General features: G+C 49.6%; 5 protein-coding genes across 5 annotated transcripts; 4 read left to right on the plus strand and 1 right to left on the minus strand.

Annotated features, from left to right (window-relative positions):
* Window positions 1–186: 186 nt before the first annotated feature.
* Window positions 187–363, plus strand: COCMIDRAFT_95276 (uncharacterized protein; the record flags this gene model as incomplete). The annotated part of the gene is made up of 1 exon (XM_007689760.1): window positions 187–363. A coding segment is annotated over one exon (177 nt), but the record flags the coding sequence as incomplete, so codon positions are not given.
* Window positions 364–805: 442 nt separating this feature from the next.
* On the plus strand, window positions 806–4,642 carry COCMIDRAFT_95266 (uncharacterized protein; the record flags this gene model as incomplete). Its single annotated transcript, XM_007689761.1, has 3 exons — window positions 806–1,669; window positions 1,715–4,488; window positions 4,573–4,642. The coding sequence occupies 3 exons, from the start codon at window positions 806–808 to the stop codon at window positions 4,640–4,642; spliced, it is 3,708 nt and encodes a 1,235-aa protein (XP_007687951.1).
* A 2,570-nt stretch (window positions 4,643–7,212) lies between these two features.
* Window positions 7,213–8,526, minus strand: COCMIDRAFT_95235 (uncharacterized protein; the record flags this gene model as incomplete). The annotated part of the gene is made up of 3 exons (XM_007689762.1): window positions 7,213–7,787; window positions 7,845–8,346; window positions 8,395–8,526. The coding sequence occupies 3 exons, from the start codon at window positions 8,524–8,526 to the stop codon at window positions 7,213–7,215; spliced, it is 1,209 nt and encodes a 402-aa protein (XP_007687952.1).
* A 485-nt stretch (window positions 8,527–9,011) lies between these two features.
* Window positions 9,012–10,517, plus strand: COCMIDRAFT_5273 (uncharacterized protein; the record flags this gene model as incomplete). Its single annotated transcript, XM_007689730.1, has 5 exons — window positions 9,012–9,020; window positions 9,076–9,162; window positions 9,215–9,641; window positions 9,735–9,765; window positions 9,812–10,517. The coding sequence occupies 5 exons, from the start codon at window positions 9,012–9,014 to the stop codon at window positions 10,515–10,517; spliced, it is 1,260 nt and encodes a 419-aa protein (XP_007687920.1).
* Window positions 10,518–10,969: 452 nt separating this feature from the next.
* COCMIDRAFT_95248 (uncharacterized protein) lies at window positions 10,970–16,019 on the plus strand (the record flags this gene model as incomplete). The annotated part of the gene is made up of 5 exons (XM_007689763.1): window positions 10,970–11,051; window positions 11,099–13,066; window positions 13,116–13,214; window positions 13,265–13,608; window positions 14,532–16,019. The coding sequence occupies 5 exons, from the start codon at window positions 10,970–10,972 to the stop codon at window positions 16,017–16,019; spliced, it is 3,981 nt and encodes a 1,326-aa protein (XP_007687953.1).
* Window positions 16,020–24,580: the final 8,561 nt, after the last annotated feature.

Below are 24,580 nucleotides of genomic sequence, written 5' to 3' on the forward strand. Positions count from 1 at the left end.
GAAGGTGTCACGGTACGGCGACGTGACGTAGTTTGGGTTTGCTTTGTTTGTATATCACCAAATAAGAAAAAGTGAATAGTTCAGATACCACTTAATGTCTACGCATACCCCTACATCCTTCTAATTGTTGTCAGAACTACTATATTTTGTATCTTGTGATGCCTTTTTTTTCGACAGTATCGTTGAAGCTTTTTTCAAAGCTACTCGGAGTTGGGTTGCTTGGTCTTACGCGTTGTCCTGCACCCCCTTTTTTTACTTGGCACCAATCAATGTAGTCATTCAAACACATGTACAGTATATGTTGTTTTCTTTTTCTTGTTCAAGATAGCACAACACCTGCTTTGTAGCTCCTGTTGGCTCTAGATGCTGACATAACGCTTCGAGCACGTGATAAATCTCACCGTACAGAGTATAGGGGTGGATTGACTATTTAGAAAAAGTAACCAATGCATGTTAGAAGAAAACTCATCCTACAAAACCCTTTCCATCCAAAGTTGGATACTTCATGATTGCTCTGACAAAACAATATACATGGCTACCTTGTGTTGAAGTAGAAGGTGGTGAGCATAAAGTAGTTGTCTCTCACTGACTAAGTACTACTCCAGCAAGGCATACAGACCAAAAAGATCACTACAAAACTTGAGATGGTGTCAAGTATGGTACAGAGGCTGTCCCAGGTGAATACGGTATACGCCGGATCGACGTCAGTGGCCTAAGCTCCGAAGTGGGCTGTCCAGAACACCAAGCCTCCCGCATCTTCGGTCACCGCACCCAAGATGCCGAACCGGGCGCCGCCAGCACGAGTATGGCCACTGTGAAGCGCAGAGACTTGATACTTGCTGCCGTCGCAATATTCGTCGCCTGGGGCTATCTGACCCACTGGCAGCCCAAGCTGCACTACCTCCCCTACGCATTCATCACCGGAGCACTTGCGACGCTCGCACTGCTGGCATGGCTCACCTTCACCACCGCCTGGGACAGGGACCTACGACGCGGCGGAAATATCGACTATGGGCCGCGCCATGTTGCCTTTGTGGCGCCGGACAAGTGGAAGGCTGAGAGGGAGGCTCTGGACAAGAGGAACATGTACATGATGGAACCGCTATACCCCGCGTCCTATATGATATCAGACAGCCTCGATGTCCTGATCGGCCTGATACTGCGCGATTTTGTAAAAAGCTGGTATGGGAGCATCAGCAAGAGCCCAACATTCGTACACGAGGTCGACAAGGCAGTGCGTGCAGCCATGGGCGAGATACGGGAACGCATACTGGCAGTAGATATGGTCGAGATGGTCGTGTCGCGCATGATTCCTCTCATCACTGACCACTTGAAAGCGTCGTACGAGGCCGAGCGCGTGGTTCGAGGGCGCAAGCTGTCGCGCAATATTACAGATTCAGAGGAGCTTGATCTTGCCATCGCAGCCAAATACAAAGAGGGTCGGCTGCATCCTGCTGCGTCTTTGGCATACTCAAACACCAAACCAATACAGCAGCAGCACTTGAGGAACATAGTCACGCGACTCCTACCAAAGATCATGCCTCCTAATATGTCCACAAGCCCAGCTGTCAATGTGCTCATCAAAGAGATTGTGGCTTGTGCAGTCCTGTCACCCGTGATGCACATGCTTGCTGACCCTGATACATGGAATCAGCTCATGGAAGGCTATGTAAGATCATCCATCGTCTACCATTAAATATACTAACAAATCCAGGGCCGGTCTTTGCTACAAGAAAGAAAGACGGTACGCAAAGTACGAGCTGCCCTCGACGAACACGCCCCGCCCACACAGAAAACAGCCAAGAACACACAGTTCCCTAAACTCTTGCCCAGCGATAATGAACGGAAATTCGAAAGGTTCATGCGAGCAATACAGCAAACGAACACGCTTGCAGATGCTAGGCGTTTTCGCAGCGAGATCGCAAGCCAGCTACGTAAAGATTCGATGATTGAAGGCCAAGATCCCGTCTATTTGCGGCGTCTTGAGTCCGCACGCCATGTGCTTGATACCAAGGTTGCGACACTTAGCGCTGGTGGATCAGTTCGTGCCAAAGTCATAGCCCAGGAAGCCCCAAAGCACAAGCGTTCGTCGTCCAAGTTTGCCAATGCATCCTTGCGCGAAGTGCTGTATGACGCATCAGGTCTTTCGTGCTTCATGGAATTCATGGATCAGACGGACCTCATGCGACTAGTGCAGTTCTGGCTTGTTGTGGATGGATTCCGTAACCCGTTGGAAGTAGAGACTGAGGAAAGCCAAGATTATGTTGGCACGCTTCCCACGTGGACCGAGTCGGATCGCGCAGATCTAGCGCAGATCCACGAGGCATACTTATCCAAGCCTGAACTCAAGATTCTCCCGGAAGCCCGCCGAGCTGTTGCAGAATTTCTCAAGGCTGGCCGGAAAGCGACGCCCCAACAATATCACAATGCACGGCGTTCCCTATTGCAAGCGCAAACTGCCGCATACGAACAGCTACAAGAGCCCTACTTTCGACGATTCAAGAAATCAAACCTATACTACAAGTGGCTGGCCATGGATGAAGCAGCAAATACCGACAACAGTGCCGGAAAGGCGAGAACCGTGACGCAACCTATGGAGGCCCCATCTCCAGTGACACCCTCCGTGTCTCGGACGCATTCAAGACAAAATAGTTCGTTATATGCACCACAAGGGGATCTGCGTCGAGCAGTTGCATCCTCTTCAGATCTAAAAAGTCAAGCATCAGCTAATATCATAGAGCCACCTGCACGACGCTCCTTGGATGTTGCACCATCTACGTCTAAGCGTGCACCACTGTTTGGCGATGATTACGACTCCGATCCCCTTGCGCACTCTACCGCGAGCTTAAATTCCGACTTTGGCTATGATCGAAATGGTGCAAATGATGCAAGGGTGGTGGATGCTATGCAGGCTGCTCTGACTGACATCATGGATGAGCCAGAAGGTTCTATTTTCTATGAGCCAGGTCTAAAATCACCAGTGGATAATGACTCAATGCGCGGCTCTCTTGATCTACCTCGGGCGTTGTCACCTAATCCGCAAGGAAAAGAGAGTCTGAGACCGAGCATAGCATCACTCGGTCTAGTTGGAGAACCCAGAACTCGCGGCGTATTTAACGATGATTTGTTTGGCGACGAGCAGAAATTCTTAGAAGACGAAGTCGATGATCCAATATCAAGCGAAAAGGCGGATGACGAGGAGATACACGAAGCTGCACCGGGAGATCTGGGGTTAGCGGAGGCGATCGATGCTCTTACAGCCGATATCGAGCGTTTAGTGACACAAGAGTCTATTGTGGATTCGCTTACATCAAAGGCTGAGTTGACCAACAATGCCGCTGAGCTTAGAATCTTGCGCAAGTCCAAAGCTAGCTTACAGCGAGAGATTCAGCGAAAAGAACTCCAACGGCAGCAGTACATTGTGCAAGAGAGTGACAACAGTTTGTACGGGCGTGCAAACGTGTTCATACAGTCAATCATGGTGGGCACAGAAGAGGACGGCAAGGACTATGCCATGTACGTTATTGAAGTCCGACGACGCGCGGGCGACCAAATGCCCGCAGCAACTTGGGTCGTCTCGCGCCGTTACAGCGAGTTCCACGAACTGAACAAAAGGCTTCGTGCAAAGTTTCCTCAAGTTCGGAACCTAGAGTTTCCACGCCGCCAGATGATACTCAAGCTTCAAAAAGACTCTTTGCACAAACGGCGGGTCGGTCTGGAAAAGTATCTGCGAGAGCTCCTACTCATCCCAGCTGTATGTCGCAGCCGTGAATTTCGAGCATTCCTCTCTCAAGCTGCGATCAGTCCTGCCGAAGCGCTCAAGAATCAAGATCCAAACTCGAATGATTTCGTGACCCGCATCTACAACTCTGTCGCAGACGGCATGGAAGAATTCCTCGGCAACATCCCCGTCCTCGACCAACTCTCCGTAGCAGGCCAAAACCTCATCTCCGCCGCGACCACGCAGCTCGCCCATACCAACGGCGCGACCGCCCAACCCACCAGCCTCGCCTCCTCCGGCGTCCTCGTAGCCGGCGAGCCCAACCCAGACGCTGAAGCCGAAGCTGAGCTCCTCGCCTTCGAAAACAAAGAACTCGAACCCTTTGTCAAACCAATCTGCGACCTCTTCCTCGAAACTTTCGAGCTCAACCGCGAAAACAACTGGCTCCGCGGCCGCGCCGTCGTCGTCGTCCTGCACCAGCTCCTCGGCGGCACCATCGAGCGCAAAGTCCGCGAGTCCTTTGATAACCTCCTATCCGAAATGAACATTGCTCAGTACATTGATGCGCTCAAAGATAGCATGTGGCCCGATGGCCGCATGAAAGCCGGAGTGGAGCGCACGACCCAGGATAAAGAGCGGAGTAGGAAGGCCGCGAGCGACGTGCTTAGTACGCTTATACCCGAGTTGGCGAGTAGTGTGGTTGGGAGACAGAATGCGCAGTTGGCGGCGAAGAAGTTGGAGGGGACAGTTAATAATGGGCGGTTGAAGTAAGTGTTGTTGTTTTTTTCTTTCTCCCTCTTTTCTTCGGTGGTTTGAACGAAGAACGTATGCTAATGACGTGTTTTTTGTAGCACCCATCTTGTTTTTACGCTTCTAGACGAGATTCTGCATGTCCTGTTTCCGGATGTTTATGCAAAGTAATGTATATAACATCCATCCCTACGTGCCGGGACGCACGGTGTAGCGGGACACTTTCTCTTCCGAACCCTCGGACTATTCTATAACATGCTTATATAGATAAGTAAAATACACATCTACTCTATAGCTCTTACTCTCCTAGTATATTAGCCTCTAATACTAAAAAGTGCGTTGTTAATCGTGCTATCGCTCGTTCTATTAATACTATTTTCTAACTCTTCCCTGATACCCTCTACTCCTCCGTGATAGTATTAGCCGCCATCGCCGTGTGTTGCCTGAGTATGCCGAGAACGATCAAGCAACGTCTATCCCTATGCTTACTTACATGGCAGACACTGTCTGTACATATGGGGCCAGGTGGGGCGGCGTAGATTGATGTCCACACCACGTCCGCTGTCTGCCCCGCCTTTCACTCTGGGTATATACCAATGGTGACGGGCCAACGCGCACTCCGAACACCAAAACCACCAAACTTAACGCTGTAGAGTCTCACACAATAGCTGCAGAATATCGTTACTGTGACGTGTTTAGTAGATAGGCACAACTATATTAGGTAATAAGGATTCAGTTAAGGTGAATTTTTGAGGTGCTCCTAAGGGTTTGGATAAAGGCTATATATACTCTATGCACGTGCCTGCCCTCCCTCCACCCCCCCCCCTTGCCTAACAGATGCCCGTTGGATCACCGAGGGTCGTCCTTCCTTGGGTCTGATATCGAAGTATCGTGATAGTTACTGTTGTACATCAAGCGCAGTAACAATCACATGTTCCTGAATCATTCGCCCATGCTGATTGAAATTTTTTGCCAGGGCACTTATCTAATGTTAGTCACTCTCATAGTTATATAGGGCTTTTAACTTACATATCGCTTGCAAATTTCATCTCGACACCTATCTATATCACCTCGAACACAATTTCCAGGAGTCTATTAATCTATATTAGGAAAGCTTCAAGTATGAAGATGTGACACATACTCCCCACCCCTTTGGGGCTGATTTGCACAAAATCAAGCCCTGGCCTTGAGCTGTGACTAGACTTATAAAGGGAAGGATGATAAGCACGTTTAGGAATTGCATTGTGTCCTACGGCTTAGTACAGACGAGTCTGGCACAGCGAAGAAGATAAGATACGAATTTAGTTATAGGTAATATGTGATAGATATATAGTCTTAGATGATGAGGGCTTTTTATAGAGAGAAGTATTAGTTATCTATAAAATAGGCTCATGTCCCCTGAGAAGGACCTAGGTGCGCTAGTGCTAGTAGAGTATTTTGTTTTACGAAGGTCATCGGCGACTAAGTCGGATATTACTATGTTGCTATTAAAATACGAACCTCTAATCTTAGATGATAGAGCCAGCGATGCTTTAAGAGCGTGTGTGCTCAAGGAACTATTCCTAAGGTATACTATAAGCGTGTTTAGTGTTGACTTATTTAATATCCATTATGTGGGGACAAGGCTTCGCCGAGAAGTAAAACTGACTAGAAAAAAAACTCTGGATAATTACTAGTTAGCTAGAGGACTGCCGATATGAGCATAGTGTTAAGGTATCGTTTTTTTATAGTAGTAGATCGACGGTATTAGCATCTTTAGGCAGCGCAAATGGCGACGGTCAAGGTCGTGCTGCAACAGTGAGACCGAGCATCTGGCCGTAGAGGCTTCCAGAAAGCTACAGGTGTAAGGGGCTACGCCGTGAATAAGGCACGTGATTATAAGACGTGCCGATCTTAAGAAGGCTTAGTTACAAAAGGGCTCCTTCGTACGACTAACGAAGAAGTGCAAAAGTAGTAGCTTTCGTATAATAACTCAACTTCCGTATCCTTCTTCTTTTGTACGATAGGCAAATGCACACTCGTCCGAAGGCCTCTTCCCCCCTAACAACAGGCATACGCCACAGCCATTCTTAGCAGCTAACTACTAAAAAAACGATACCTTAACACTGTGCTCATATTGGCAGTCCTCTAGCCAGTAATTATCTAGAGTTTTCTTTCTAGTCAGTGTTACTTCTCCTTAGAGTAGATATATATTATATTTACTTATAGGTAGGCGCGCTATAGATAGTCTAAGGGTCTAGAAGAGAAAGTATTCTATTACACCGCGCGTTCCAGCACGTAGGTATGGACGTTAGATGTGTGTTGCATCACCGGCGTTTTATCAGGAGTGAATTCGATTGCTTGGGGAAAGTCTATTCGACTGATTTTGGTCACTTAACTGAGTGAGCAAATGTCTAACACCCAATGTGAAGCGCTTGTTTTTTTCAATTTGACTAGAACGTGTTTTTTGGTACCTAGTGGGAGTGCGGAAGGGATGGCTGGTTCTTCAGCAGGTGACGTGATGTTTAAAGTAGGCAGAGTAGTCTCGCTTGTGATGCGAATCGGAGATTTGATGTCGGCTGTAGCGGCTACACAACTACGTCGACGGGGAGACGTCTATCATTGATCGCTTCGAAGAACCATGTAAGAAGAACATGTGTACATCCGATATACGTTTCATTTCGAATTGAATTCATAAATCATAAATCAGTAGGGCGTCTACGATCTACTTTAGATATTGTCTAGCCAGTTTGATGAAAACCTCATAGCTCATCCTTAGCCTTGGAACCCGCAGCCGTCTGGGCCTGTTCGACAAGACCTTTGTGGACCATGTTCGTCAATACCTCGTAGGCAACCTGTGCTGCAACCAAGCCCGTCGTCTCCGCCGAGCCGTCATATGCAGGACTGACTTCAACAATGTCTGCGCCAACGACGTTCATATCCTGGATACCACGCAGAATTCGAATCACTTCCCGAGTGGTCCAGCCACCAGGCTCTGGAGTACCGGTGCCTGGTGCTAGTCCGGGGTCGATCACATCAATGTCGATACTGAGGTAGACGGGCGTCTCGGTGCCGACACGGTCCATGATGGATGCAATCACTCCCTTCACTCCAATCTCGTCAATGTCATCCGTGGCAATGCGCTGCCAACCTTGCTGTGAGTCGTCGACGTGATCAGCATCGTCGTCGCCTGACAGTCGCGTTCTCAAACCCGCATGCACACTCGAGCCGTTTGCGATCAAGCCCTCAGTCGCAGCGTACCAAAACATGCTGCCGTGGTTGAAGAAGGATTGTGTGGACAGATCTTCGGGGTCTAGCCATGCACTTGGATATTTTGCTATATCCCAGAGAGTTAACAACCTTTGGCTATATTGAAACGGTTGGAATAACTAACCTGGGTGCCAAGTGTCCAGATGTGCGTCAAAATGTACAACAGCGATTGGCTGCTTGTACAAATTCTTCAATGCCCTCAAAGCCGGCAGTGCGATGCTGTGGTCTCCACCAAACGTGAGCAGCTTTGGCTTCTTGAAGTACGACACCCCACTCTCAATACTCTTCTCGGTTGCTGGCCTGTTTGCCAACTCTTGGAAAGCTTCACTCATCTGCCTCAGTGCCAGGGCATTGTCGAAAGGTGTAATCGGTATATCCCCGCAATCCACAATCTTGGCCCATGATGTGTATGGATTGAACCCCGCGCGTGGGTTAAAGCCACGGAAGGACGTCTGGCGAGAAGAGCCAGCACGGATGGCTCGAGGTCCAAATCGAGCACCAGGTCGGTATGACACTGCGGTATCGAAGGGCGCGCCAAGAATGGCGATATCATAAGTCGTCTCGGGGCTGGTCAAGCAGCGAGTGTGCGGCAGGTGGGCAAAGGTTGAGATGCCGGAGAAGCCCCACTAAGCGACTGTCAGTTGTATTCAAGCACCCTCACTTTGAATACTTACATCTGTACCCCACTTCCTCTCAAGCTCGTCCAGCCGCTCTTGAGAGAACGAACTCTTTCCTTCAGCGTGGTGGGCTCCATGAGCGGAGACATGGGCTGCATAGGCAAACGGAGTGATCCAGTTCCACCGCATGATTAGTGAATTGCAGTATCTCGAGACCAAACAGTACAGCCATCGAATTCAAATACCCGTAGACTGGCGTCTAGGGCGGACAATTATGTAAAATCGCGTTATCTTCTGTCCTGGTCATGTTGCCAACGGCGTAGCGGGGCAGCCCAGAAAGGAAAGTCCATCCGTAGTCGCTCGGAGAGAATCGAACTACCTCGACCTGATGTCTGGGGCATGCATGAAAAGACGAGATGTGAAGGTGGAGAGCAACCAGGGTCGTTAGAACGGCAAGCTGAGACGGAATTGAGTAATGACGTGATGCAAGCTCGTCCCGTGACGACGCGCCTTCGCGTGTTACGCGAAGCCTCCACCCTCGCCATCCAAGGTACTGCTCAGCGCAACTCCCCAATCACGTCCTCAGTAGTCTGTGTAACTCATCATATCGGTATTATTGTGAATCTCATTGTAGCTCATTGCTCAGTGCAAAAAGACCTTGTCTAGCTGTCAAGATGCCCGAGGTAGGGACGCGTTCTACATGGTTGGACGCGCATCACACCTGCTAACACTGATCAGATCGCAGAAGTGGCACGCATTGTGCATTTCTTGAAGAAACATGCTGTCGGAAAGACCATCCAAGCGGTGAAAACCCAAGAAGACAATGTGCGCTTGGTGCCGTCTCATCTGTACGAAAGCATCTAATGGCCTCATCCAGATTGTCTACGGAAAGGTTGGAACCTCTGCAGCAGCCTTCCAAAAAGCCATGTCCGGCAAGAAAATTCTAGACGCACGCCAGCAGGGAAAGTACTTCTGGCTAGTCATGGATACTGCACCGCACCCTCTGATGCATTTTGGCATGTCTGGCTGGATGAAGTTCAGCAACGACGAAACAGCATACTACCGCCCAACCAAACCCGAGGAAGCAGAGTGGCCACCCAAGTACTGGAAGTTCATCCTGCAACTGCAAGGAGAAACTAAGAACGAGGTCGCCTTTGTGGATGCAAGACGATTGGCTCGAATAAGGCTGGTAGATGCTGCTGCAGAAGATATGAGGAAGACGACTCCACTGAAAGAGAACGGCCCGGACCCGGTTATTGACAAAGACATCTTGACTGTTGAATGGCTGAGTAAGAAGCTGAAGAGTAAGAGAGTACCTGTGAAAGCTCTACTGTTAGATCAAGGTTCGCCTCTCCTCACCATATCATTGAAATAACGCACCATCTGACCTTACATAGCCAACATCTCAGGTATAGGGAACTGGGTCGGGTATGTTCATTGCAAAATAGAGTGTGAGCACCACTAACATCAGCAGCGACGAAATAATGTACCAAGCCAAATTGCACCCAGAACAGTATAGCAATACCTTCAGTGATGATCAAGTAAAGCGCCTACATGACGCGATGATGTACGTCTGTGATACGGCTGTGCAAGCCAATGGAGATTCGGACAGTTTTCCTCAAGATTGGCTTATGAAGCATCGTTGGGGAAAAGGCAAGAAAGAGGCAAGCAAACTACCGACCGGCGAGAAGATCACATTTCTCAAGGTCGGTGGTCGGACTTCGGCCATCGTGCCGAGTGTTCAGAAGAAGACAGCAGCTGTCGCTGGTGACGTTTCCGACAATGCAGAGGCCGAAGACAGTGAAGCGGATACGAAGCCTAAGAAGAGCAACAAGAGAAAAGTTGAAGCAGTCAAGAAGGAAGATGAGGAGATTGAGGAAAAGATATCTGCTAAGCCTAAAGGCGGACGTAAGAATGCGAATGAGGTTAAAGAAGAGACAAAAGATGCTTCCGAAGAAAAGGCACCAGCAAAACCGAAGCGTACTAGCAAAAAGGTCAAAGAACAAGTCAAAGAGGAGACCAAAGCAGAGACTGTTAGTGAAATTGAGGAGGAACAGCCCGTCAAAAAGCGCAAGACGACTGCTAATGGTGCAGCAAAGAAGACCAAGGCTCCCGTCAAAGAGGAGAAAACGAGTGAGGATACAACAGGAAAACGGCGGTCAGGACGCTTGTCCAGGTAAGGGCGAATACGGTATATTGGAATGTTGTTTTGTACAGTTCGATTGTAAGATAGCGAAAGAGATTTTGTTTTTTGAATGATTGTAAACCTACTACCAAGGTTCAAGATGCACATCGAGATGGCTGCTGTAAGAGGCCGTGTAAGCGGGGTGTCAGGATGCGCACGTGCAATTCGAAGTTGAGGTGCGCTAGCGGTCGAATCGAACACTCTGACATTGAATTTCAGAGCTCCCCACATTCTCACGTAGCGCAGGCCAGCCACAGTGCCACAGTTGCTTGCCGAAGGGGCCGTGTCGCCATGACACATTGTATCGATTAAACATCTCGAATCTCCACCTAACCTCCCCCGGCCTGGTCGCGAGGCTGAATCGAATCCATTTCTTAATTCCGAACGGAAGCTCTTCGCTGGCCGACTATCAACAACGCTCCGCGCACACCTCACACGACCGTCACCATGCCGCAGCCATTGCCCAGCAAGGAGCAGACGCTCTTCCGTTCGCTTGTCAAGTACTACGAGGGCAAGCTGTACAAGAAGGGTAGGATGCAGTGCAAGGGCAACGTATGGCATTGCTGACCCCGCCAGGCCTCAAGGCTGCCGAGCAGATATTGAAGAAGCACCCCACCCATGGTGACACCCAAGCGATGAAGGCCCTGATCCTCAATTCCATAAACCAGGGTGATGAAGCCTTCGCCCTCTGCAAAGAAGCCCTCCGAAATGACATGAAGTCGCACATCTGCTGGCACGTTTACGGTTTGTTGTGGCGCTCGGTCAAGAACTACCCAGAGGCCATCAAGTCGTACAAGATGGCTCTACGGTTAGAGCCAGGCTCGCTGAACATCCTCCGTGACCTCGCCCTCCTCCAATGCCAAGTCCGCGACTACGAGGGATACATTGAGAGTCGGCGCAAGATGATGCAGGAGCGACCACAATTGCGCCAGAACTGGACTGCTTTGGCCGTGGCTTACCATCTATCAGGCAATTTCGCCGAAGCAGAAAACATTCTCAAGACTTACGAGGAGACACTGAAGCAGCCTCCGCCCAAATCCGACCTCGAGCATTCCGAAGCGACCCTGTACAAGAACACGATCATATACGAATCTGGCGACGTGGAACGTGCCCTGAAACACATAGACGAGGTGGTTAGGGTCAGTCTCGACCGACGCGCCGCATTAGAGCTGAGGGCGAAATACTTACTCGAACTTGGGCGCAAGGAGGAAGCTGAGAAGGCTTACCGGGTCCTGTTGACTAGAAACAACGAGTACCGGGGATACTTCGAGGGGCTAGAGAAGTCCTTGGGTCTGGATCGCTCCAATGACGCCGATATTGAGAAATTGGACGAGCTGTATCAATCATTTGCCAGCAAGAACGAGCGCAACGATGCTGCAAGGCGCATACCATTGGACTTCCTTCAGGGCGAGGCATTCAAGACACAAGTGGACCAGTACCTTCGACGGATGATGAACAAGGGTGTGCCTTCAACCTTCCCAAACATCAAATCGCTCTACCGTGACGAGGGAAAGAAGGCAGTCATTGAGGAACTTGTGCTTGGCTATGCATCGGAGAAGAAGACCAACGGTTCTGCAGAAAACAAGAGCAATGGCGACACCACCGATCGATTCGAGCAGTCTGTTTTGTACTTCCTCGCCCAGCACTACAACTACGTCCTAAGCCGTAATCTTGACAAGGCCATGGAGTACATAGACAAGTTGATTGAGATGGACCCAAAGTCGGTTGATTATAGCCAGACCAAGGCGCGGATCTACAAGCATGCCGGCGATGTCCAGAAAGCCTCGGAAACGATGAACCACGCGAGAGAGCTTGATGAGAGGGATCGATACATCAACACCAAGTGCGCCAAATACCAGTTGCGGAACAACGAAAACGAGAATGCGCTCAACACAATGAGCAAGTTCACCCGTAATGAGGCTGTAGGCGGACCGCTCGGTGATCTCCACGACATGCAGTGTATGTGGTATCTGATTGAAGACGGAGAGGCATATCTGCGACAAGAGAAGTACGGTCTCGCATTGAAGCGCTTCACAGCTATCGCGGACATCTTCGATGTCTGGCATGAGGACCAATTCGATTTCCATAGCTTCTCACTACGAAAGGGACAGATCCGCGCCTATATTGACATGATCATATGGGAGGACCACCTACGCGATCACCCATTCTTCACCAGGGCCGCCACCCAAGCAGTCGAACTGTATGTCCGGTTAGCAGACAACCCGAAGATGTCAAACGCAGATGAGCTCGAGCTTGACAAGCTGGACCCTACAGAGCGCAAAAAGGCTGAGAAGAAGGCAAAGAAGGAGAGGGAAAAGGCTGAGAAGGCTGAGGCAGAACGGAAGGCAGCCGCAGCTGCAAAGGCAACGGCCAAGGGTGAAGATGGCGACACCAAGAAAGAGGACACTGACCCGAATGGCGAGAAGCTGCTCCAGACCAAGCAGCCTCTAGAAGATGCCCTACGGTTCCTACAGCCCATGCTCGAGTTGGCCCCGAAGAACATCAAGGCTCAGAATGTGGGCTTCGAGGTCTATATCCGAAGAAGTATGTTGCGATTCCTACATCTTCCCGGGTTATACTGACAATTCATCAGACAAGTACCTCCTCGCCCTCAAGTGTCTACAAGCAGCACGTGAGATTGACCCCGAGAACCCCAAGCTACACGAACAGAGTGTGCGCTTCCGCCAAGCCAGTATGTTCAACGGGCCCATTGCCATGTAGTGTATTGCTAACAGCTAGCAGTCAGCAAACCCGTCGAGCCTCTCTCCTCTCAAGCATCGGAGGTCATCAAAGCCACTTTTACCGCACCATCCGCGGACACTGACCTCAACGCTTACAACGACGATTTTTTGAAGAAGCACTCGGAGAGCGCATTGCATCTCCAATCCGGATATAATGTCCGTTACATTCTTGACAATAGCTCCAAGTCCCAAAATGAGCAGGACCTGCTAAAGACACTGGATCTCCCAACCATCACGATTGAAGAGGCGAAAGCTGGACTGACATTGCTCAATGACTGGAAGAGCGAGCAAGGTGTCAAGGATGACTACAGGGCGAAGGCTGCCAGTCGTTGGAGTGCAGCTGTTGTCTTCAAGAAATGAGCTGCAAGTTCTTCGATGGATGTTGCGTCGAGACAAAGTAGGCAGGTGGTTATGCCTTGTACATGATTACAAGCTTGGTAGATACGTATGCATTTGCATGGCACTAAACTGCCCGTAACAGAAGCAAGAATAAAAACAAACTGGATAACCGAAGCAGTGTCTAGCATCACATGTTTAAGAGTGGCAAGGAGGCGGATCGACTGTGCGTCATGCGCAAGCTGGTCCGGAACGGCGAGGCGTCCTGCTGTTTGCCTGGACCAATCATGTGGCTCGCAGTACGAAAACTGCCCGCTAAGGTTAGCTCCAGGCTGTGTGGGGAAATGTCACAGCTGTACACCCACGAAACACTTTCCCGTGATTTCAACATTCTTGTTTTGTATGCTTCAACAGCGTACTCGATAGTCTCATTGTTTTTGCTACGCCACCTGCGACCTCAACGCGTCTGCAGTCGTCTTGCTGTCCAAACACTAACAGTGGTTTCTTGCGTCAGTAGTTCACTTACCGTATTGACCGTATAACTCTCGGCTTCACGCCAAACCACGATGGCGACAAGGAGATCACACAACAAGACGAGGTTAGGATGTCACCAATGCAAAAGGAGACGGATAAAAGTAAGTACTTATACTATCATGTACTATCATCTTTTCCATGTGAAGCCGATATGCTCAGTGCACACTAAATCATGTACATGCGTATATGCATACATGCACAACGCCACATGTACCGGGCGTTCATACACTCACAGCCACAGCAGTACTGGGGCAATATAGGCAAGTATTTGAAAAAAGACGCATACTAGTAACTATCCGCGAAGGCCGCAAACAAGTGCGGTGGTGAAAAGTACCATGACCTGAGAGTATCTTTTCGAAGAAAGGTGTTGGATGTTCTCATACTGACCTATCTATCAGTGCGATACTAAGCATCCATCGTGCGCGAATTGCGACAAAAAGGGCGAAAAATGTAGCTTCTTGGCACTTGTACCATCTTCGCGCCTTCTGACGAGCTCAACATCACCCAGCCCCGAGCACCCGCAAGACGTGTCGCCGTCGCCTATACCTGAGACTACAAAGCTTCAACTGATACCAGTACATTCGCCAACAAACCTCGCTGCTTTCAGCAATGAAGTAGCGCTGGCGACACAAACCCCCCGTCGAACTGAGATATCACTCAAAGATTCAAGTCTTGACCATTCAACCTTTCCAACACAACTTTCTTCAAATTACACAGCCTCTTTTGATATCAGCATACCACCGTCTCTTCGTCCGTACGATGCCTGGAAAGATATCCGGGAATTACTCCCGCCACCACTGCAAGAGCTTCTGTGTCACTATGAATTTACCACTTCCCTTACTCTCGCAAACGATGATCCAGCAAAAGCGGCGTGGCAGTCATACATTCCCGAGATGGCACATAGCCATGAATTTCTCACAAACTGTGTATTATCAGTTGCTTCGCTGCATCTCGGTCGGCTTCACGAAGACAAGGAAGCCAAAAAGAAGATGAATACGTTAGCAGCTGCACGGATGAACAAGGCTCTAACAAAGTACCGTATTGAGTTGGAGAACATCACAGAGAGCAATGCTGCGGCACTCTTTGCTAGTTCAACATTCACGGCTGTATATCTTTTTCGCACATCGGCCATCGACATTGAGAACCTCCGTGCTTCAATCCCACCAGATGCGACCACACCGTCACCAGAGATAGTCGACAAGATGCTATCATGTGCATTGCGTACGATATGGGGACTCCGCGGTCCTCTAACAGTCCTATTATCAGGATGGAGTTGGGTGGTGGGAAGTAAGATGCATCCAGTCACTGCACGCGAGTGGTGGCCGGAATACAATATCTCTGCAACACCGCGTGCAGTCTTGGAAGACGAACGCCTACAGGAGATTGAGAAGTTATGGATGGATGGAGAGGGACCATTGGGACCTCACTGCGTCTACCTTTCCCAAGCACTACTCTACCTCCGCCAAAGCTTCAACTTGATTAGTCAACTGACACTACCCGAACGCTTCCCTCCAATGTCCGCAGTTCCATATTCGATCGATGACGATACCATCTCTACCCTTACCGATCGCGGCGCAATCTTCGTCTGGGCGACTCGCATACCACGAGAGTTTATCAATCTCGTCGAGTCCAAGAACGCACATGCACTCGTCATCCTCGCACACTACGCTATTTTACCAGGCAGAGTCCGAAACGTATGGTGGCTCGAAGGGCTAGGCGCCGACATCGTCACAGCCGTGGCAATGGCTCTCGGTCGCGAAAACTGGGGTTTGATCGAGTGGCCCGCGGGCGTCGTCGGTGTGGATCTAGAGAATGCATTTCGGGTAGAGAGACGCAAGGACAAGTTGGAGGGCAGTCCGTGTGAAATGCACATGGATGTCATATGAGCTGGTAGTTATCTGGGGAGACCCTGCGATATACCTACACCGTTTAGAGAAAATGTGAGACTAGAAGTAACAGGTCGGATAATGTGCTACCAACCTTCGTCTACTTGCTTGACAACACTATCCATGTTCAAGTTCCACATCACACTCACGACTAATACTGCTATACCTACCTATTACCCCCTCCCGACCCTCCTCGCCCGAACAAACCCGACATCCATATCCCTACCAACCCAGCACGCTGTCCTCCGATTACACAACATATGCAACTCGCCACACCACTGCCCCTCGCTTCATCTGTACTACCCATCTGACATGCCGGCATGTGACTCCCTCTCGTCGTACATATCTCAAACACGGGCCAAGCGAATAGAAGGTCTCAACGCGCGAAACATGGGGCCTCGTGGGTATGTTGTGCGAGGATGTCCGCTGTCTCGGGAGGGATGCACGACGTACTTGGGGGTTTGGGTAGGTGAGGGGGGCTAGGGGACGTGTGGATGGGATGTTTACGTTTGGTATTGCGGGGATGAGTGAGGATGAAGGAGGGGGCGAAGGTACTTTGATAGCGAGGTAGACAGGAGGGGAGGGGGGAACCACAGATGAGTTTCTACAGAACCGTAGCTCTCGGACTTTGGTCATCTGAATGGATTCGTATAGCGGACTCCGAGATTCGCTTAATTCTCTCCTGATAGGGACAAAAGTACGATGTGTAAGTAGGCAGAAGATTTGGGGGCCTAGTTAGACAGCTTCAGTAGCAGCGCTTCTGGTATTATTCTTTTTTCTCCGTCTTTCCTTTTTCCGACGACCAACACATGTCCCGGGAACTAACCGCCGTGTGGAGATCGAGAGGGAAAAAAGCAAATACGTATCCATCGTGAGGCGCATTGCGCAATCGTGGGCTAAGCCCACGGGCGATGCAAAAAGCACATACACCCATGCGCATACACGACGCCCTTAGTGCACGAGAAAGAAGAATAGAAGCAAAATAAAAATCAAGCCACCAGCGCTTGCTGCGGAGCGGAGCCGGGGGGCTGTGTGGAGAATGGGCGCAAAGAATGTTTTCTTGTCAGTCAGCAGCTCTGTTTTTTTCCGTTCAGCTCAGGCGTTCAGCTTCAGGCGTCCAGTCTGGCGTTTAGTGTCTCGGCTGTTCGGGCTTTGTAAGGTTGGTCTTTTTTTATAATGGAGATTGGTCTTTTCGGCGATTGGTGGGTTGGTGGGATTTTGTTGAGTGGGGAGTGTGCAGTGTTGGTGTATGTTTGTTGGTATGAGCGTGATAAGACAACTCTACATACGCTATTTGGCTGGGTTTATACTAGTATGACTTGGTTTTGAAGAAAGATTTACGGAGTTTGGAGTTAGTGGATAATTGAGTGTAGGTCAAGGGGGCTGTTGGCTGGTTTGGGGGTTGAGATATGTTCATTCGATAAAAAGTTGTGATTTCTTGGGAAAATATTCATTACCACTGTCCAGACTTGATAGACGTGTACTTATCTACTAATCGACTTAATTCTCTAGTTCAATGATATTATCACTAATATATAATAGTGTATAGCATAAACAACGCGAATGATGCTTTTTCTGAATTTCAAACTCCACAGATGGTGGTTGTGATATCAATCCGATCATCAAGCAACGTATCCAGTAGAAACAACAAATTTAAACTCCCAACTGAATTTGTTCGAAACGTGCAACTGATATTAAAAATATAAGCCTCATGTAAGGGCAGTGAATTTATGTGCTCTACTCTCATCCTCCGCACTCAGCAACGAAGCCAAAGTCGCATAGGACAGCCACACTCACTACAAGAAACCTAGTCACGCGATGCATGCAGACAAGACCACATGACCGCCATAGATAGCAGCTATACGATCATGTACTATTATGATAATGAAGAAGGGCGCTGAAAGTATCACAAGCATCCAGTGTCGACTGAGATTCCAAAAATGATAGAAACTCTAAATCGCATCTAATCTATGCACAAGAAAGCCACGTACCGCTGCACTGGCAAACCTACCTACTTTACCATCTGGATACCGTAAACAGAATACCGAGAAAGTTGAGCAGCCTAGTATTTCCACATGTATCCCGAGATCCACATCTCCACATCCTCAATTCCCGAATCTACTCAACAGCCCCCAACTCATTCCCAACAACCCCTTTCTCCCTACCGAGACGCCTCGCCCATCTTTCCTCAGTCACGTATACGACTACATCTAGGCTCATTACCACGCCGAACCGCACCCCGCCTTGCATGCGCAACCGCAACACGAGATGCAGGTACTGCCCCACCTCCCTTGCATCTCGAAGATGTCAACCATGCGTGTGGGGCAAACGCAGGGCAAAACATGTGGGAAAGATACGAGGTTTCGGGGTGGCAAAACACACCAAAGGCCATCTCCTTCTCTCGAAAACAAGGCAGGTTACGCGAGGATCGAAGGCACGACTTCGCAACTACTATGTATTGTAACAAAGCGCCTATATGGTAACCTCCAAGGGTGTATAGGGGTAAAACGACCGCGTGTGGGCACATACGTGTATATGGAAGAACACGCACACCCACGTGCGCAAGTTTTTTCAAGTAAATAACTCAGGTACGTAAGTACTCAGAAAACAAGAAAAGCGCGAGGTGGGCGGAACGGTGCGGATAGATAAGGATAGGCGTATATATCATGCCGTTGCGGGACAACGGCCTTATTGACTTGTGCAATTCAAACCCACCTAAAACATTGTATGCGGCATCGATACAATCTCCAAATCGCGATCGCGATCGCGATCACTGAGGGGAAAAAAGTGAAGGGGATGAGGCTTAGATGCGTCTTGGACAAGGCACCAAAATTTCTGTGCGTTGTCTTGGAGCCGTCTGGGCACAGCGAACATCAACAACGATGACAACGCAACGACGATTTGCCTTGGGTGTTAAGGCTTGGCAAGACTGGTTGCCATCGTATCGCGGCAGGTAGAGCAAGTTCCAAGAAAAGGCGGAGAAGCGGGAAATTCAAGCCATCGCAGAACAAGAACGGAACAACAACGCTTTTGCAAATTTCCGTTAGTCGGATCGCACGGGTGAGCGTTTAGTAGTTTGAGGCCGTGCAAGAAGAAAGAAAATAGAAGGGCCTCACGTGGTGGCTACGCATGTATGCATCAATGTCAATCCTTCGGGAAGACTATGCATAAACGTGCCTCCGAGCCCGTCTTTGTGGCTTTAACTAAACTAGCAAGACAGATATACAGGCACAGGGAGAGATGTACACCAAGCATCTGTACACATGACAATTAAGCTTTCGGAATCTCAACACCGACACCGTAGCCGGATAAAGATTTCGCCTAACCTTAAGCCAAATCACAGTGTTGATCACTATACAGGGCGTATGAATTCTGGAGGGTATTAAGGATTTTCGTAAAGTAGAGTATTGCTTGTTCGTGTGGTTTAAAAGATCTGCGTAGGTATTAGTGCGTGGTGTTAACTCGGTTGCGTAGTTGCACTTGTCATGGTAGGACTCTCGGTCCACTCGGGAAATCGGATTACCAAGACCGAGGGGGCTAGCCCGAGCCCACCAAACTGAACCACCTTTACTACGAAATATCGTCACTACTGTAATATCATCTCATACTAAAGTTCGGTAAGATGAACATTCCAACTCTGCATTTACTATGACAAATTGCCTATTAGGCAAAATCTTAATACTGACATTGCAGCCGGAACAAAGGCTTCAAAACATACTTCAACACACCGTCGGAGCAAGGAGATTTTAGTTCCGACTTCACTGAGAAGGGGTATCGTTTTTCTAATCCGGGTATTTCGGTCTCCCGAACGCCGAGCAAAAAAAGGACCTGTACTAGATTAAAGATCTGCACCCTGAATCAGTTTTCTCTAACTACTTTTGAGAACATCAAAAAGAAGCACGAGACAACAAACCCCATCACCAAAAACACTAACGGTCTCAAAAGAGGCAAGATAGAAAAAAAGTGCACACGTACCAAGCGGGCAACCCGTTCTCATGTCGCAAGCATCATCCCGAAATCAAAAAACAAACGGCGCGGGTGAAGGAAAATAGGGCAACGGCCCTGCTAGTTTAATCTCCCCCATGGCACACGCAAACACCAACAATACCATCCAAACCGCTTCATTCTTAGCAAGTACTAGCGGTCTGTACTCAAACCCTCTTCATCCTTCTCCCCATCCCACACCTCCACGCACATCCCCCTAAACGCACCCCCCAGACCGTCGCTCTAACCCCCTCCGTCCTAGCCCCGTCGAGCGCATAGTAAGATCTCGCCGATCACTCTCCCTTCTCTCTCTTCCCCCCTTCCCGTTCCCAGCTGCCGCTAAGCAAGGTACAAGCGTCCTTTTTTTCTTTCCTCATCATGGTCTGCCCCCATCATGCTATCCCCCTCCCCATCCCCTCCCCTTGTACTTATCCACCCACAAAAATCTTACATACGCAGCCCTACACCGTTGCCTTTTGCTTACGCTACCGGGTCTATGCGCCCGGCCGCTGGGCTGAGCACCCAGAGAGACATTTCCTAGTGCTATCTATGGAAGGAAAAGGGCAAATCAAGGCAAGGGCACCATGAAACCGTGCGCGACCTTTTTTTTTGGTAGGGATGAAGGAGAATTAAGGACTAGACTTGGGGTCGGGGGGCATATGCACACACACACACTGCCCCTCCCTGGTCAAGCACCAGCAAAGCACCAACCAGCAAAAAAACATCGTTTAGAGGTAAGTAAGTCCAAGTCTGGCGGAACAAAGGCAAGGATAAAGCGTTTTGTCACTCCATGAATCAAACATCACAACTTTGGGGGGGGGGGGGGGGGCCTGCGAGGGGCGAGGGAGGGGCGCGAGGTCCGCACATAGACACAGACAAATCGGAGTCATAAAAGCGACGGGAACACAAGTCTTTTCTTTTTTTTCTTTCTAAAAAGCGTTTGGTTATAGTATATACCATTTACGTACTACCGTCAACTTTAGCATTAAATATTTTTTTTTAGAGGAAAGCTACTAGTAAGGAAGAAAGTGTGTTTTAAAAAAAGAATAAAAAACAGAAAATAAGATTTCTCTCTGTCTCTCTCTCTCTCTCTCTCTCCACACCGCGTATAGACGTTTGAGGAGGGGAGGGGGGGGGGTTTGAGTCGTGTGTACTTTAGTCATCTGGACCTAGCTGGGGTAAGTGTGGGTGGGTATGTTTTGTTGCCCTTCTAGAAGAAGAAGAAGAAGAAGCAGAAGAAGGGGTGGTGGGATGATTATGTCACGCGATGAGTCAATGATTTTTATTTTATTTTCCGTCTTTTCTTGTGGGCGTTTTGGCGGTATAAGGTAGGGATGTTGTGTGTTATGGGGGGGATGTGTGAGGGATGGGGTACGTGGTCTTGCACATCATTTTAGATGGGTTTGCATATGACCAAGGAGAGAGCCGGCGAGAAAGTCATTTTGTGGAGATTGCCGCTTGAAGGGGGGGAAACTTGGCTTGGTTGTCAAAAAGGCTTGTTATGTGTGTATTTGTATGTGTGTGTGTGTGTTTTTCTCTCTCTTTTCTGTTCTTCTCCTTCTTCTTTTGGTGACGCTACTGCGGAAGCTACCTACTTTACTAGTGCGAATGAAGGGAAGGGGGGGGGCGGTGCTTTGGGGTTTTTTTTTGCAAGGACGGGCTGATTAAGGATAGTTAGTTTAAACGGTTGAACTGGTTTCCAACCTTCGTCAAGTTTACGAGTACAAGGGGACTACCACATGCACTAGGGTGGAAATCACTCCTCTCTCTCTCTCTCTCGAGTCGTGGAACAAGGAGGAAGGGGGGTCAATGTGTTGTTGTTTCGAGAAGCGGGATTGCCCTCAGGATGCGTGTCATGCCACATCATCTCTCCCTTTCCATTATGAGACTCGTTCGTTCTCTTTTTGGGTGGGTGGATCGAGGGATCGGTAGTTGTGAAAAAAAGCACTGAGCTTTTTTTTCCCTTGTTTTATGGTTGACAAACTCTCACACGATGTTACAAGACAGGATAGGTATCACGGCAGTTGGGGGTGCGTGTTGGGTTTGATGAGGGAGGGGGGCTCCTGCTCCAAAAAAGAGACGAACGCAGAAAAAGGTGAAGCGGTAAATTCCCTCAGCAAATAGCGCGAACACGGTCAAGGACCAACTATGATTTTGTTCCAAACCGGCCCTATTATTGCTGGACAGACAACAAACCCCCCGGGCCTCCATTAGGTCTAGATCCTTTCTTATTGAACAACGGACGCTTTGCAACGTTTCCAGCTATACGGAAAGCTTGCTTTTTAGCTGTAATGTACACAAATGTGAGCGGCAGATCGGACTGTCAGGTACCGAAGAACAAATAGACATAGCGTTCTAACCTAAACGCGTTGTACTATGTGACTCCCTCCTGAAATGTCACCCACCGCACCCAACGCATAGTCTGACTGACCGCTTTACTGTCGTGATAATGAATGACAATTAACCAGCCCGTCTACTAGAGTCGCCGTAAAAAAGCCATGACTGTGACATTGTGATTGCTTTGAGACGCCGACCTCACTCCTCCTCGGAGTCCTCTCTGTGACTTGTGTCTCATGCTTCTCGATTAGGTCAATTGAACTGAAATGCAAGGCGGAGTGCGCGCGCGTATGTATGTGCACGGTATTTGTGTGTGTGTGTGTGTGTGTGTTGATGCCCACCGCATCTTCTTGTCTTCATCGGCGCGAATAGAGCGAGAGAAAAAGGGTGCGCGCAGGAAAATCACTTGGTAGTCGGTGCGATTTCTACAAGTGATCGACCTAGGGCTGGACGGCAGTTGCGTAGTAATCCACTACGTAGGTTGTTGAATGGTTTGGGAAGCGCCAAGTTTCTGCGATCGCTAGCCCTGATGATTAGATTCGCAGCCAGCATGTGTGTGTGTGTGCGTGTACCTTCTGTTCCCAGTCCGTGTCCGTATTGTTGTGTGTTTGTGTGGTGGAATATGCCGGAGCGACAACGGTACGGAGCAAATCAATCGAACGGAAGGGCCGGATTTGCAGGTGCCACGACTCGGACCATCCGGCCAGTGACGATTGTGCGCCCGTTTTGAGCGACTGAGAGACAATCGGAACTCGGTCCTGTAGGTTGCGCCGAAATGGCCGACACGGCGGTTGGGAGAAGGAAAGGAGTGGAAGTGTCACCGGGCTGTCCTGGCTTTAGGGTATAGGGGGCTTCTGTCGTGTTTCACCTGGAAAGATCCCGTGACAGGGTAGGCACGTCGACTATTGCGCATTCCGTAAAGTACAGAAAGGAAGTCGAAGTGCTTGTGCATTATGATTGTGTGCGCGTGCCCCTCTCTGGACATGGATGTCGAGTACATGTGTTTGAAATGCGTCGAGGCGGGTTTGTATTCGGTGCGACGTGCAGACAGGACGGCACAGCACAGCAGAGGCGACAAGATTTGCTACATGCACCTTTTTGCTGGTATGTGTATTTATTTTTATTCCTGGATAACGTCATGTACGATTCCCATGTGGGATGCGAGATCAGAGCCAAAGAAGGGTGAGCGACATGTCAGACTGCCCGCTGGCTCAACCCCCGCGTGGAGGGAACGGCATAAGACAGCTCCTCAGCCCTACAACGTTCGCGACCATCAGATCAGTAAGCCCTTGCGCGAGCAACCGTCCGTGGAGTAGGCAGCAGGTCCCCCCCGTCAATCAATCGCTTTCGGCCCAATTTGAGTGCTGACCAACTACTCAAACGTGCCAACGTGGGAGCAATCCGGGGTAATAAAACGCACCCATGACAGCGTCTGGCAGTTAGGGCAGTTCAACACGAAAGCCATTGCAACCCGACAAACGGCTCCAACAGTCGGCTCTGTGAAAAGCCGCTCGCTGGGCGATATGCAAAGCGTCCTGCTACGATCAGGAGATGAGCAAAAAAGGACGGCTGTCGGACCCGACAAGCTGTTCAGCCTCCGTGTTCGGGCTCCGGTGGCCCTGCGTGCATGCATGGTAAGTACATGGAATGCGAGTCCATAGTTGCAAATCGCCGACTATCTGCCCAGCCCTAGGCTTGGGCTGGCACGAACCAAAATGAAGGCCGCCAGGGGGGCTGTTGCGCTTTGCCCCGTTAAGAAAGCGTTGCGGGAGTTGAGTGCGATGCGCATTGGCCCAACGAGGCTTAGTGTCCTTTGTTTCCGCGCAGGCCCTTTGAGCTTCTTTGGGGCTGGTCATTGGTCACGTCGTTTGCATGTCGTTGGTCGGGCTAGCGTGGGAGTCCAAGGCTGACCAGCAATGGCTGTCCAAGTGGATTTTGGACACCTGCACATGGCTAGATACATAGTTTGTGCAGCGGCAATTGCCTCTGGTACTCGGCGTACACAGTGTAGGGCGGCTGGCGCAGACGGGACGTATGCAAGACGGTGTAACGCCCAGTGTCGTGTCAACAGGTGGTCAAACTTAATCAGGCGGTGTCGAGATCGTGAATGCCTGCCAAGATGGAATTTTAGAAGGTGGAATTTCCGACAGAACGACCGTTGAAGACAAGGCAGAGGGATGGATTGAGTGCTTAGCGGCTTGCGATAGTTACCGGCGCTAGGGGACGGGGCCAAAGCTTCC

Source organism: Bipolaris oryzae (genome assembly GCF_000523455.1).
Source record: "Bipolaris oryzae ATCC 44560 unplaced genomic scaffold scaffold_64, whole genome shotgun sequence".
NCBI classification, from domain to species: Eukaryota; Fungi; Ascomycota; class Dothideomycetes; order Pleosporales; family Pleosporaceae; genus Bipolaris; species Bipolaris oryzae.